The sequence below is a fragment of the Streptopelia decaocto genome (assembly GCF_964273445.1).
Source record: "Streptopelia decaocto genome assembly, chromosome: 5".
Lineage (NCBI taxonomy): Eukaryota > Metazoa > Chordata > Aves > Columbiformes > Columbidae > Streptopelia > Streptopelia decaocto.
In genome coordinates, this window is record NC_138659.1 from 49,150,746 (window position 1) to 49,163,892 (window position 13,147).

The window sequence follows — 13,147 nt, forward strand, 5'->3', positions numbered from 1 at the left end:
CTAAGCACTGTAACTACATGTATTTAATATATTCCACATTACAAGTGTGCACAGCTAGTTATGTTTGACATTAATGGACCTTATGATCACAAAGCAAATATTCCTCATATTATCTTTTAATTCTATCCTGGAAAAACATGAGTTCTTCCATTATTCCTGGACTTAAAATGGGTATCTGCCAAGATTTATTAGTCAAAGGGAAAGCAAAATCGGATGCATTTTCCTCTGTCTCCATTTAAAATTAAGCCTTTATTTCAGTCATTTTAAGCAGAAACCTCTCACAGCAGGTGGGATAAGCAGGCTGTTACACCATTACAGTTACATTCAGTTGCAGAGATACGTCTTACTTCACACAAATATAAGCAAAAGGTGTGTTTGTGGTGAGGTTTGTCACCCCTTAGCCAAAAGCATAAAGGAGCAGTTTTAAAATGTCTCAGTGTGCCAGGTACATCATTCTGCGTTTTTTGCATCAGGAGGCCAACTAGTAATGCAGGAAATCTTACCCGTGGAAGACAGAGGGAATTAAACTATTGTGTTATGACAAATCTTACCTGATAGAAAAGCACATTCAACTTGCTTGAGGAATCCAACTGTTCAGTGAAAAACACCTATATTCAGTGTTGTCATGGGTGGGGTGGGATGGGGGTCCTTAATTGCACAAAGGTGTAGAGCACTACTTCTTGGGTTAAAGTTAAAACTTAACTGAGCACTACCCTCACATCTTGACTCTTAAAATATCTGAGGCACAGATATGTGTGTGTACTTGTTTTATTCATAATTTGTCTTGGGATACCAAATGTATTTCTACTTCAGGTGATCTAACAAAACCATTGACCTCATTTCAAAACATCCACTGATCCATTTTTCATTCAATGGCAATATCGAATGTTAAAAGGAACATAAAAACAAACATGCACACAATTGTACAGTTTTCATAAATGTCTATTTCATTATTTGTGGGTAGCGCATTAAACAGTTAAATACATTTAAATAATGTTTAAGTGACTGCACTAATGCAGAATTTTAACTAGATGGGTAACCAATTTAACTAGAAACCAGCTAACAAGTAACTGTCTAAATACTTCAAATACAGCTCTTGTTCTAGGTCATTCTTCCTGGAAAAAAAAGCCTGCTGGTCACATTGGAAATGCATTTTAAGGCCAAATTCTTCTGATATCCCTTCTCTGCAGCAGTTTCTTCACCCTTTTAAGCCTCCAAATCCAGGCCAAGACCAAGTTTATGGCCACCAGCGTTGATGTTCTTTCCATCTATCAGGGCAGACATTGTAAGCTTCACACCTGTAAGATTTTTAAAAAGCATGTTTACAACATACTATTGGAACTCAATCTCTGTCATTAACAACTCCCAGCTCTTCTCCTATTTTATTACTTGCCTCTAAAGATTTCTACAGAAGAATCCATTTACCCATGAAATGTATTGAAAGCTAGTCATGTGAATCAAGCTAGATGCTTTTTGTAAATACCTATCACTCATTACCTGGCAAAAGGAGACCCACACACACCTCACTACAACCTCCTTTCAGGTAGTGGGGTGGATGGAAGTAAACTATTATTTTATTGGTTTTCAAATAAGGAACAAACCAATGGTAATATCACATCAGCAGCTGTTTTTCATATTTAACCAGAATTATTCAAGTTCTGCAGGGTTTTTTTTTTTACTAAACATGAAGAGCAGGAAATGTGTTCTTTTGCCAATTAATCATTATGTCAAGACCTGCTATACTTCAATACAATATGACTGGAGAAAGTAACACTAAAAAAAGACTGCTTACACAGCCTAAAGCTAAGCTACCAAACACAATACAGTTGACTCCTACAGAAATCAATGAGGAATATGATGCAGAAGTATCATTAGATACAATGGAATTTGTTTTGTTCAGATAAAGGTTTGATGTGCAACAGAAGCTCCTATAAACATCTACTTTGCCTTCAACACAAAATTATTCTGGAGAAACAATTGCATATAAATGCACAGATCTCAAAGATTTTCTCTGTGATGCGTAAAAGATAGGTATGTGATGTAATACATGTGATAACCCTTACCTGGCCTCAGGGCCTGGGTGTAACCCACTCCAACTAAACTAGAATTGTTCACTTTTGCCTGGGGAAAAAAAAAAAAAAAAAAAAAAAAATCAAGACAAAAGCAATTGAAGTGTTCTGATTAGTTCTTTGTTATCATTCAGAAGCCAAAATAACTATGGCAACACCACCATTATCAACTTAAACAAATTTTACTTGTTCTTTCAATATCTCTGTGCTTTCTGGATTCTCTCTTCCCAGCTATATCTTTGCCCCAGCTGCAGAAGTAACATATTTAAGAGCAGACAGAATGCAAGGGTGCGGAGAACTGTTACTGGAATGTAGTCTGGAAGGTGAAGTTCTGCACTCCGCCCCTACTTTTCAGAAAGGCATAGCAATTGACCACCTTGTCCTCTCAAAACAAGCCACTTCAGAAGAATCCTCCACATACAGATTATTACAGAAGAATTAGTATCTTGCAGGTCCAATCAGTCAAGCAGCAAACGTTTCATAATATCACCATAAACAATATGTGCAAAATTATTTATCTCACTTGCATTACTTTTTCTACAGGATGACTTCCAACAATTCAGGTTCAATTCTAACTTTATAATAAACTGATAACTTTTCTGTGTATCACCTTTTTAAGCAGTATCACCAGAGTTCTTCACATGAGAATGTGACAGAGCTCCCCAAAGACTGTTTGTTTTTTTAAAAAATAAATAAATAACGTGTAAGCTTACAGAAGTGGACATGAAGGTGGGGGTTTGTTGTTGTTTTGTGTGAGGTTCTTTTTTTTTTTTTTTTTTACTAAATATTTTATGTCTTCTAGAGTAGAAAAACATTTGACAGTCAGATCCTAAAAGACTTGGTTGTATGCAGCATCGCAAAATTTAAATACTGCTGGTTGAATTATGACTGCCTGGATTGTAAGAGTAATTGCTACAAGACTGACTGAGTTGCAAAACCTTCTTTTGTACTAATACACAGATTTGCAGAAACTGAAAATACACTGTGCTTAGCATAACCCTTTTGGTTAGAGCCATACTTACAGAGATAGAAGAAGTGGAATCCAACTTGTATTTAGCTGCAATGCCAAATCGAGTGCTGTTGCTACCTGCTGTCCAAGCCAGGTTTACAGCAGTTTCAAGACTGTCGCTCACTTTCTGGTAAATTGAGCCACCAAATTCTGAACCATCATTGCTGCACAAATTAAGAAAAAAGTTAGTTTCCCATAACTAGGTAATCCAAATATTTTTTTTTAACTACTTCAAATTTTTATTCCAATTAGAGTTTCAAAAGTTTAAGTTGTTACACACTTTGACAGGAGAAGGGAAGATGAAGAAAGGCTTCACGGCAAAATTAAACTGCAATAATTGATGGAAAAGAAGCTACTTTAGAGTGCTACAGCTAATTGTTACACTAGTTTTGAACTAAGTACTTGAATGAAATTTCAGATCATACCCTTCCAAAACAAACAGACACACTAATAGTTAGGAAATGGGTATTCTGAATTCTATTATTATTGAACACGCATGATATTCCTAAAGAATTAGATGACTTTTCTAAAAAATCTGTCACATGGTCTGACATTAGTAAACTGAAATGGAATTCTCACAGCCCAGACTATGAAGTGGTTTGTAGCTTCCTCCCATGCCCCTGTACTTCCATAAACCCAGACAGACACCCTCCAGAAGGACCAACTTCTACCTCAAAAATGAAGTTATTTCCTAACTAAACATACTATAACACCAGAAATTTTTATTGACTTAAGAGTGAAAACAGCATGCTCTTCCATAGGTTTTGATTAGCTTGCTCTGAAGAACATTTAAGATCCAAAGGCACAAGTCTGAAGAAAGTTCATAAATAAGATGTCTTACACTTGTTCAGTTACATTCTAAGCATTTCATGCACTTCTCATCCCAGACAGGCAAGAAGATGAACCTACTCAAGAAGTCCCACAGCAAAGCTCTAGTATTGCTCCAGGAACAACTACTGGCCTACCTAAACAGTGCAACACTAATTACTGCCTCTAATAAATCTACTGCCCTTAAATTATAGTCAGATAAAATTCAATGTAATGGGAAATCTGGAAAAAATCATTATGATCAGCTCTGCATAACTCAATTATTGCACTTCCGATTTGGTTGCACTTCGGTATGCTGTAGTATATATTGTGCTCTTTGTATTAACAAGCCATGAGTATCACAGAATCACAGAACTGTTTTGAAAGAGAGAGATACAAAGTAACATTTATCATTTATTTGTCATTTTCTATTGAAAAATGCACTTCACCTAATGGCCTTGCAAGCACCTTGCAAGGTATTTCAAGCATTTGTATTCTGACTAGAAGGACAGTAGAGAAAGCCTACTTCTGTAAATCTGGACACAATTTTCATTACTTACACATTAGTGTGCAGTTGGAAGTCTCCAGTCTTGTAACCCACAGAGAAGTTATTTCTTGTCAATTTTGATTTGGCACTATCAAAAGTCATCTGATAACCAGCAAGCCAGCCTTCATAACCAAAGACAGCAGAACCGTGGATTGCAGGTCCAGCAAAATCAAAGTCAACATCACAACCGAGGTTTACACATTCACGTTTGTAGGCTGACTTAATTTTACCACTTTTCTTTCTGAAACAGAGAAAGAGTTATGTTAAGACAATGCTTGATCTTCCTCAATGAACTAACTGTCAAATTTGAGCCGTATGACCCTACACAACAAATCTAAATGCCACGCACATGCATCCTCTGGACTGGGCCAAAGGACAGATAACCCACCAAGAAAGCACAGGGGTACCAGACAGGCATTTTGTGATGAATGTAGAGGCATTTTCATGCCTCCTGCAATCTTCCACGTGTTTCTATCCCAGAAAATAAGCAAAGCGGGCTGTTGTGAGAAGTCCGGTACTAGCCCTGTAGAATGTCATCCTAAAGAGCAGAAGCCTTTAGCAATGTAATTTGTTAATTTGGATCAATAGCAAACCATACAAACATCTGTCAATATACCAAATCAGATTAATATTTCCTGACCATTGGTGTTGCTGTTGCCCTAAACAAGGTAACAAGGTTAGCAATTCTTACCCTGTATTTGGTGAGAAAGTTGTGTCAAATGTCAACTTCAAGCCTTTGGCAATCTAATTCAAGGGGAAAAAGATAAAGCTTTAAATTCAGTTCTACTAGTTAGGTAAAACAAATACAAATACTCTCCTAATCTATTACCTGATCTTCAATTGCAATTTCTGTTCCCAGAGTGTTATCTGTGTTCCATTTTTCTGTGAAAGTCAGCCCATACTCAGCCCACTTGTATTTGGTCTCCAAGCTCCCATTCACTTTTCCAGTGTCTGTATTCGATGAACCAGATGTTGTGAATTCCTAAAAAGAAGTGTCCATGTTATACAGAAGACACAAGTGATCCTGAAAGCATTAGAGTGCCAGAAGGCACATTTTTCTTCAGCAAACACCAAGATCTTGTTATTCTGCACAACAAGTTTAACAACATTAGATAACTTGTGGGGCGAGAAGGGGGAACGACACAGACAAGAACAAGATGATTCATGCCCATATGGAGGCCTCCCCCCGCTTCCCATCTCAACTGCACTGTTTCTGCCACTATTACAAAACGTGCAGGTTTGCAACGCAACTCGGAAGCAAGACAGTAGTTACTGTATGCACTCTCCTTAAAAGCAGGAAACAGTTCTTGAAACATAAAGTTAAGTCTGATATTCCCAATGACAAAATTAAAAATCAAACCAAGAGCCAAGAACACTACAGGGCACATAACTCCAGTAAAATTCTTCAAGGAACACATACATATTTCCATTACTCAAGCCAACCTTGAAAAATAAATTATGTACAACTGTAAAATGTCATAGAATGACATAATTTTTCAAATCAGGGGTGGGTGGTAGTTTGGTTTCTTATTTGTTTTGGGTTCTTTGTTGCTTTTTAAGAGAGCTCTCAGCCTAACCAATGTGCCAGCCTTTCACACAAGCCATATACACACGTGTTTTTACTGACAGCTATAAAATTCCTATTCACACTCTGGTTCAATGACACTAGAAAAACATTTATGCTTGAATTGTGAGAAAAGGCAAAGTCTGATTTTATGCTTCTGGTACAGCCTTACTTGGAATTCTTGGAAGTGTTTAAAAGTTAGTTTAATAAGGTGATGTGAGCAATATTGCTAAGTTGTCACTAACATCTCTCACTATTTGGATTTTCACAAAGAACAGAGATAATAATTTCTGTGTACTACTATTCAGAAATTAAAGCCAAAACAAACCAGGCTTCCACGTCTGCTAGGTAAAGGATCTGTTTCCACTGAAATATTATTGTCCTTAAGATTTAAAAAATAATTATTTCAATTTTTTTTTTTAAACAGATCAAAATTTTTATCTCTGACTTCATTCACACACAATATTACTTTCAAATTGAACCCTCACACTCACCTCCTCCAGAAGGAAACACAAATTTTACTTTAAAGACCTCATTTGAAATCACAAGTCCTTAGAAGTCCTTAAGCATTTGTATTCTCACATCGCAAGACCTGCTGCATATCATAAGCATGCATGAGACTGTTCTATAATGGTGGTTGATCAAATTTCACCATGGCCAAGATATCTGCTTGAACCATGTTAGTGAACAACTAAACCATCCACACAGTTGCTTAATTTTAGTAAGGTCTACTTCTTAGCAAGTGACAGGGACTATACAACTTCAAGTCCAAATACCTTCAGCTTTAACTTCTTGCTTTGTGCTATTTCTAGTGCACAGGGTATATGTGACTGCAACCACTGTGGTAATAGCTTCAGGAGTGGCAGATTATTCCATTATCTCTTCTTTAAAACATCTGCAGTACATACACGTCAGTACTTCCTCCTCCTGGGAAGGAAGGCTTATAACCACTATGGAATTCACATGAGGCCTTCAATTTTCCAGAGAGTTTTACCAGGACTACTGGTAGTCCTTGAAAGAAACAAGCTAAAATAAGAACTATATCTATAACAGGGCTCTTGCAAACTGGGCTTCAGTTGGAATACACACTTCTAGCAAAAAGACAGCATATATCCCACACACCTTGTTTTGTAGTGAGTTACACTGTTAGAGCTTCCTGTTATTAAAACAAAACAAAAATCTACCTTTATATCTTGCAAAATCTGCTCTAGAAATAGATAAAAGTTACAGGAGGCACTGCTTGCATGACCAAGTCATCTTGCATCGAACATTACTGCAACACTTTTAATACCTTTAAAGAGGAGCCAAAGGTTCAACATCCTGTCACTGTCAACTACTTAACACAGGCACTAAGATACCAGAAATTTCCACCAAACACTGATAGAATCACAAAGTACTTTAGAAATAAATTCTGTGTACTATGATAAATCAAAACACTTCAAAAATGTAATTGGTTCACCTTCAGACATAGGATGAGGGACAACTAATAAACCTCTTTATTTTTACACAGATTACTAAACATTGCAATATCCCTGCTACATTCAGAATAAAGTCAGATCTTTAGAGGCGTCTGAAATTATTTGACACCAAAACCATAACATTCATATAAGCTATAAACTACTTAACGGCATATGGAAGGTGTCCTTTCTAATTAAATATCAGAACATATCCAGAAAAAAAAAAAAAAAAAGAATAAAAGGTTAAACTCACCACTCCACTTGTAGATTTTGTTTTCACATCCAGTTTCACCAATCCAAAACCTTAACAAACAAAAGTCAAAGTTAAACCAGTAGGTTTTAACTAAAACCAGGCACATTTTCCAAGAGTCTGGTTTTACAAGCAGTCTCATCAGTGTGCCACATATATACATTCACACAAAACCAACCATAAACTGCCTTCAGTAACACCCACATTTTAGATGCCACAGTAGGTTGAGGAGGTCACTCTAGAACAAACCAGGAGTTCTGTTCTATCATCACCATATAGAAAGTGAGTGTACATTTGGTGTACATTGTACATCTAACTACTGGGCAATTACTTCCAAAAGTAAATGTAGTGACAGACAAAATGCACTCTGTTCCCAGGATGGTATGAGCTTTTTAGTCGGTGCCATTTGAAGAGCCATCCTAACACATACAGCTTGTCTCTCAGCACCAAGAAGAAATATCTCCAAGTAAAAGAACTGTAAGATTGAAGTCACTGGGTAATACACAGCCTTTGGAACTGTAATATAGGCAGGTTTTATGGGAATGTCAATCCACATTGCTACTCCTACAGCTGAGCAACAGTCTTGTTGAAAAAGCCCCCACATGCAATCCCAAATACCAGAAAGAAACAGCACCATAACAAAGCAGAATTTAACTAGGCAACTGCCTGGCATTAAAGCATTTTAAAAGTGGAAAGATTCTTTATCCCAATAGCTATTCCTCTTTCTATTAAAAAGAAAAAGGCTACAATGTTACAGTAGCACATATGCCTTTCTATAACAACAAATGTTGTGGCAGAGACAAATTGGTAAATGAAGTTACTAAGTTAAATTACACTTGATGCTTACATTCTTGCACACTTGTACACCTCTGACATTTATGTGGCTAAGGCATTAACTTTTAGCAGACTTCACATCAAAACAGCCCTCAAAAAGCCTCCAAAGATCCATTCGTTGACGGTAATGATGTAAAAACATCACACCTTCTCCCTGCCCCAAAAACACTGGCATTTGAGCATTCAATTTTACATACAGGCTTAAAAAGGCAATTCATTGCCACATCACAAGCACTGTGTTTTATAATAAGTACTATTCTTACCATATCCTTTATTGAAGATATCTCTGGCAGACTTGCCAAGGTCCGCATATGATGGAGGAATCGCCATTGAAGCTGAAAGGTAACAGGGTAATTAACAGTGAATCTTTTACCACTGCATGCACACACACAAAAATGGCTACCACAACTGTTTAAGACACTCTTTAAGGCAGATTCATGTATGAAGGCAGTTAAGAGACAGACGGCTCACACTAATACAGTATTCTGTGAAACACCTACAGATTTACAGTGATGTCCAAAATGCAAAGAGTGCATATCTGTTTTGCAACATCACTTGCCTGATATTTTAAATGGGAGATATACAATTTAAAAATTAGCATCTAACACCATTAACTAGCAATCAATCTGATAAAGTTTTTCCCCCTGTAACACACAAGAGTTTGTCAGCTGCTCTTGTTAGTTTAGAACGAACAAGTAGTAGGAGTGCTGGGCCACTGAGAAAAAGCTCTTTTTAAAAGTCCCCTTATCAGCTGGGGAGCCTCTGGCAATCTCACAGTTAAAGAACTTGTCATTCCAGCCTAGCCATGACCCAGCCTCCCCACCCCATGGATAGCTACTGGCCTAAGGTCTCACAAGGCCTTATGGCTTCCCTCCCTGTGAAGATACACCTACCTGTACCTTCCTTCCATTACTGTTTTCCCACGATTTCACTAGCAAAAGGCCACTGTTACAGAGGCACTGTATTTTAAAATTACAGAAAACAGAGCATATTCGAAGTAACAGTTAACTCCCCCCATGCTGATAAAAGGCAGGGAGCGAGGAAAACAACAAAACTGACTAGGTAAGTGCCACAAAAAGACTAAACACAAACAGACAAAAATCTTATCTTTTCAAACTGATCTGTCACATTTGTTTTGCAAAGAAAGTCAGATTAGTATAACTGACTGTTTATCTTGCTTTTCTGTAGGGTTTTTTGTTAAAGAAAATGAAAAAATATCTTCAAAACCTCAAAAATAACAAAGGCAGTACCTTCACATGTTAACTTTCAACTGAAAGCAGAAAAATAATTTTCATATAGTACTTTTAACCAGTATTTAAAATTTCAACACCTGGCTACAGAATTGCTTATCTTCTGCAGATCTATGCAAGATCATAAGTATACTCAATAACACATTACCAAGAGGAGCTTTTTTTCCCTCTCTGTCAAAAAGAAGTTTATTTCAATCTTTCCATATCCTTATCTACATGTAGGGAAAACTTCTTTAGTAAGGAGTTCTAAACCCTGTAATCAGTTCACTACAGCAAGACATCCATCACTCGCTCAAGAATGTAAAACATCTGCTTTTTCATAAACTGTCTCTTAGCAAAACACCACCAAAAACCACCATGAAAATGACTTAGAGCATTTGAAGCTTAAAAATGCTTAACCCAAGTTCAAGTCCATAGTAAATAAGTCTTGAGAAAAGTTCTATAGCAGAACACATGCTAATCCCAGCGACAAGAGATTAAATGGTTCCTACTATTTATTCAATAAAAAGGTGATACACCAAATTATGAGAAAGTGTGGGAACGCTGTTTTTCCCCCCTAAATTTCTGCTGTACAGCAATTGTACAATTCATTAACACTTTAAAATAATTTAGAAAATATTTAGCTAAGCATTTTTCCTCTAATAGACAGACCTCACTTCTAAGTGTCATTTTCAGAATATTTATGTCTAAAGTTTTATACTAGCCTTTAGCAGACGTGCTTTTACAGTGTAAATAGACAAGCTTTTTGCTTTTGTTTAAATGTTTCTAGTCTGACTAGAGAACTATCACAGACAAGGTTTATGCAAAGCAGTGATGTCCTGAGAAGTTAACAAACTGGTATCTATATCTAAAGTCAAAGGATTACTGCAGTAAAAAGATACTGCCATTTTATCTGGCCTGGGTAATCACCCTTTTTACTGCAAGGAAACCAACCTGTATTTGTCAGACATTCCAGCCTACAGATGCAAGTTTTGTGATAAAAACTTAAAACCGAGTACAACTGTCACACTGTTGTTCTAATCCTATACTAACAGGGATAGATGAGGACAAAAAGGGAAACCAAGAGTTAATTTGGGGTACACTAAACATCTGATAAAGCAGTGCCATCACCAGAATGCTCATTAAATGAAAACAGGGGCCAAAAAAAAAATTTCCGAGTCCTCCAATGTTGGCAAGTTAGCTGGATTTGCAAATTCTTATAATCAGAAGTAATTTTCGTCAACCCTATTTTGAAGTGTCTTTCACTTAAAAACTACTCATTAGAAGTGACTAAAACGTAAGTACCATTTAACAACAAGAGGTTTGTGGTGAAAGCAACTACCAGATAATCTTATTCCTCACTTCAAAAACACAAAATCTACTTGAATCAAGTGGGAGCTCCACCCTGATCTTGTTTCATGCCACCCTAAAAAAAAAAGTTAAATGAATCTGTTACTCGAGACTCACAAATATGCTTTCTTCTTCTGTAAAAATAAAATAATCTCATGTACAGTGTTTCAAAAAGATGGATCCAGTTTCAAAGACAGAGTGATTTCAAATTTGGTCCATCTTTTTTAAACACCTCGTATTAATGTTATCAGAATTATTATGTCAGTTTTCTTTCGAGGTAATATTGCAAAACTATCTCACACCCTATAATTAAAGGAATGCCAACGACTTACATAAATATTTCTAACAATTTTAAGATCTCAGTATATTGAGGAACAGGCTGGAGGCTAGATCAGGTTATAATAAAAAAAAAAAAACCACAAAAAACCTTAAGTATTAATACAATTAAAAAAAAAAGGCAACTACACTGAGACTGTAATCCAGTAGTGTAAATAGCAACAGAGAAATCGATATTATTTTAAAAGATTTTGTTAAAATACTCGGGACACACCACTGGCCTTTAGACTTGTACTGCTGCTAAAGCTCAGGAAAAAAAAAATAATAATAATAAAAATATATATAAACCACCTCATTACCCTTGCTTCACCTGTCTCCCTACTTACATCCTGGAGGTGGGCACACTGGTCTAGCAACCATAGCTAGACCAGTTTAGAGACTCTACGGAGAAGGGAAAGAAAATTAAACATCTGAAAATGAGCTACGTGTTCAGAAACCGAAAGGAAGGATAAAGCAGAGCCTCCCAGGAGAGAAGGACACGGGAAGGGGAAGCGTGGCTGCGAGCGGCCAGGCCGGGGCGCAGGGGCAGGCGGCGCAGCCTTCCAGGGCCGGGCCCGGCCGGCGGCGCCCAGCGCCAGGTCCTTCCCCCGCGCCCAGGCCCGCCGCCGCCGCCAGGCCCAGCGGCGCCCGCTGCCGCAAGGTGAACTCCTCCACGCGGCCATCTTGGGCATCCCGGCCTGACCCCCTCCCGCGGCGCCCTCCCCGCCGCCCTTTATGTAACCGCGGCCAGGCCCGGGCCGGGCCCGCACGCCACGGAGGGCGCGGCGCCTGCGAAGGCCATGGAGGGAGGCAAAGACAAGCGACCCGTGCGAAGAATCACCCCACACCTCCTCAAACCGCCCCCCGCCTCCCCAGCCGCCCCCATCCGGCCGTTAGCCGGGGCGCTGGGCAACGCGTCCCCGACCCCGCCGCACCCGACTCCACGCGGCCCGCAGCCCCGCTCGCCGCCCCGCCGCCCGCCCGCTCGCTCGCCCGTACACGGGCGAGCCCCGCCCGCCTCCCGCGCTCCCACGAGGCTGGTCGCGGCCCGGGCGGGCACCTGGCTAGTGTGGGAAGGCAGCGGGGCCGGAGGCGCGGGCGGGTCTCGCCGTGAGGAGGCCGCGCTGCTGCAGCCGCTGGCACTGGAGGGCGAACTGAAGGAGACACCGATCCGCCCGCCCGCCGCCGCCGCGCAGGACCCCAACGAGCCGCGGCCGCCCCTCCCGCCGCCTGCCCCGCCCGCCGCCCCGCACCGCCGCCCGGCCGGCGAGAGGTGTCGCCGTTGGCGGCCCAGAACCGGGCGAGGGGGCGGGATACGCCGCATGCCCCAGCGGGGAGCCAGGCGGGGGGCCGCGGGCCTGCAGGCGTTCGGAGGGGCAGCCCCGACAGCAGAGAGGGGTCCTTGCGAGCGGGCGGGGCGATAACGGCTCACCAGGCAGCGCGGGGCGGGGCCGCGGCGGCCCGGTCTGCAGGGGGGCGGGGCTGGGGAGCAACAGCCGCACGGGGGAGGGTGGGGCTGAGGGCGCCGCAGGTACCGGTTCCTTAGCGGGCCTGTGGCGGCCACAGCCAGGGAGCGATTCTGCTGGGGAGACTCTAATACATGGACACTCCCTGGGATGCGGAGCTGCAGGGCGGCTCCAGGCAGTACTTGCAGGAGGTTCCATACTCTGGGCCACTACCCGCCCTCAGAAACTACCGCTCCGTTCAGGGCCCGTG

General features: G+C 40.4%; 1 protein-coding gene across 1 annotated transcript; it reads right to left on the bottom strand.

Moving 5' to 3' along the window:
• Window positions 1-230: 230 nt before the first annotated feature.
• On the bottom strand, window positions 231-12,650 carry VDAC2 (voltage dependent anion channel 2). Its single transcript, XM_082053726.1, has 9 exons — window positions 12,492-12,650; window positions 8,801-8,872; window positions 7,707-7,756; window positions 5,262-5,414; window positions 5,124-5,176; window positions 4,446-4,673; window positions 3,092-3,242; window positions 2,064-2,121; window positions 231-1,298 (listed from the first exon to the last, which is right to left on the bottom strand). Exons 2-9 carry the CDS (start codon window positions 8,865-8,867, stop codon window positions 1,207-1,209), a joined length of 852 nt encoding a protein of 283 aa, XP_081909852.1. The 5' UTR covers window positions 8,868-8,872; window positions 12,492-12,650; the 3' UTR covers window positions 231-1,206.
• Window positions 12,651-13,147: the final 497 nt, after the last annotated feature.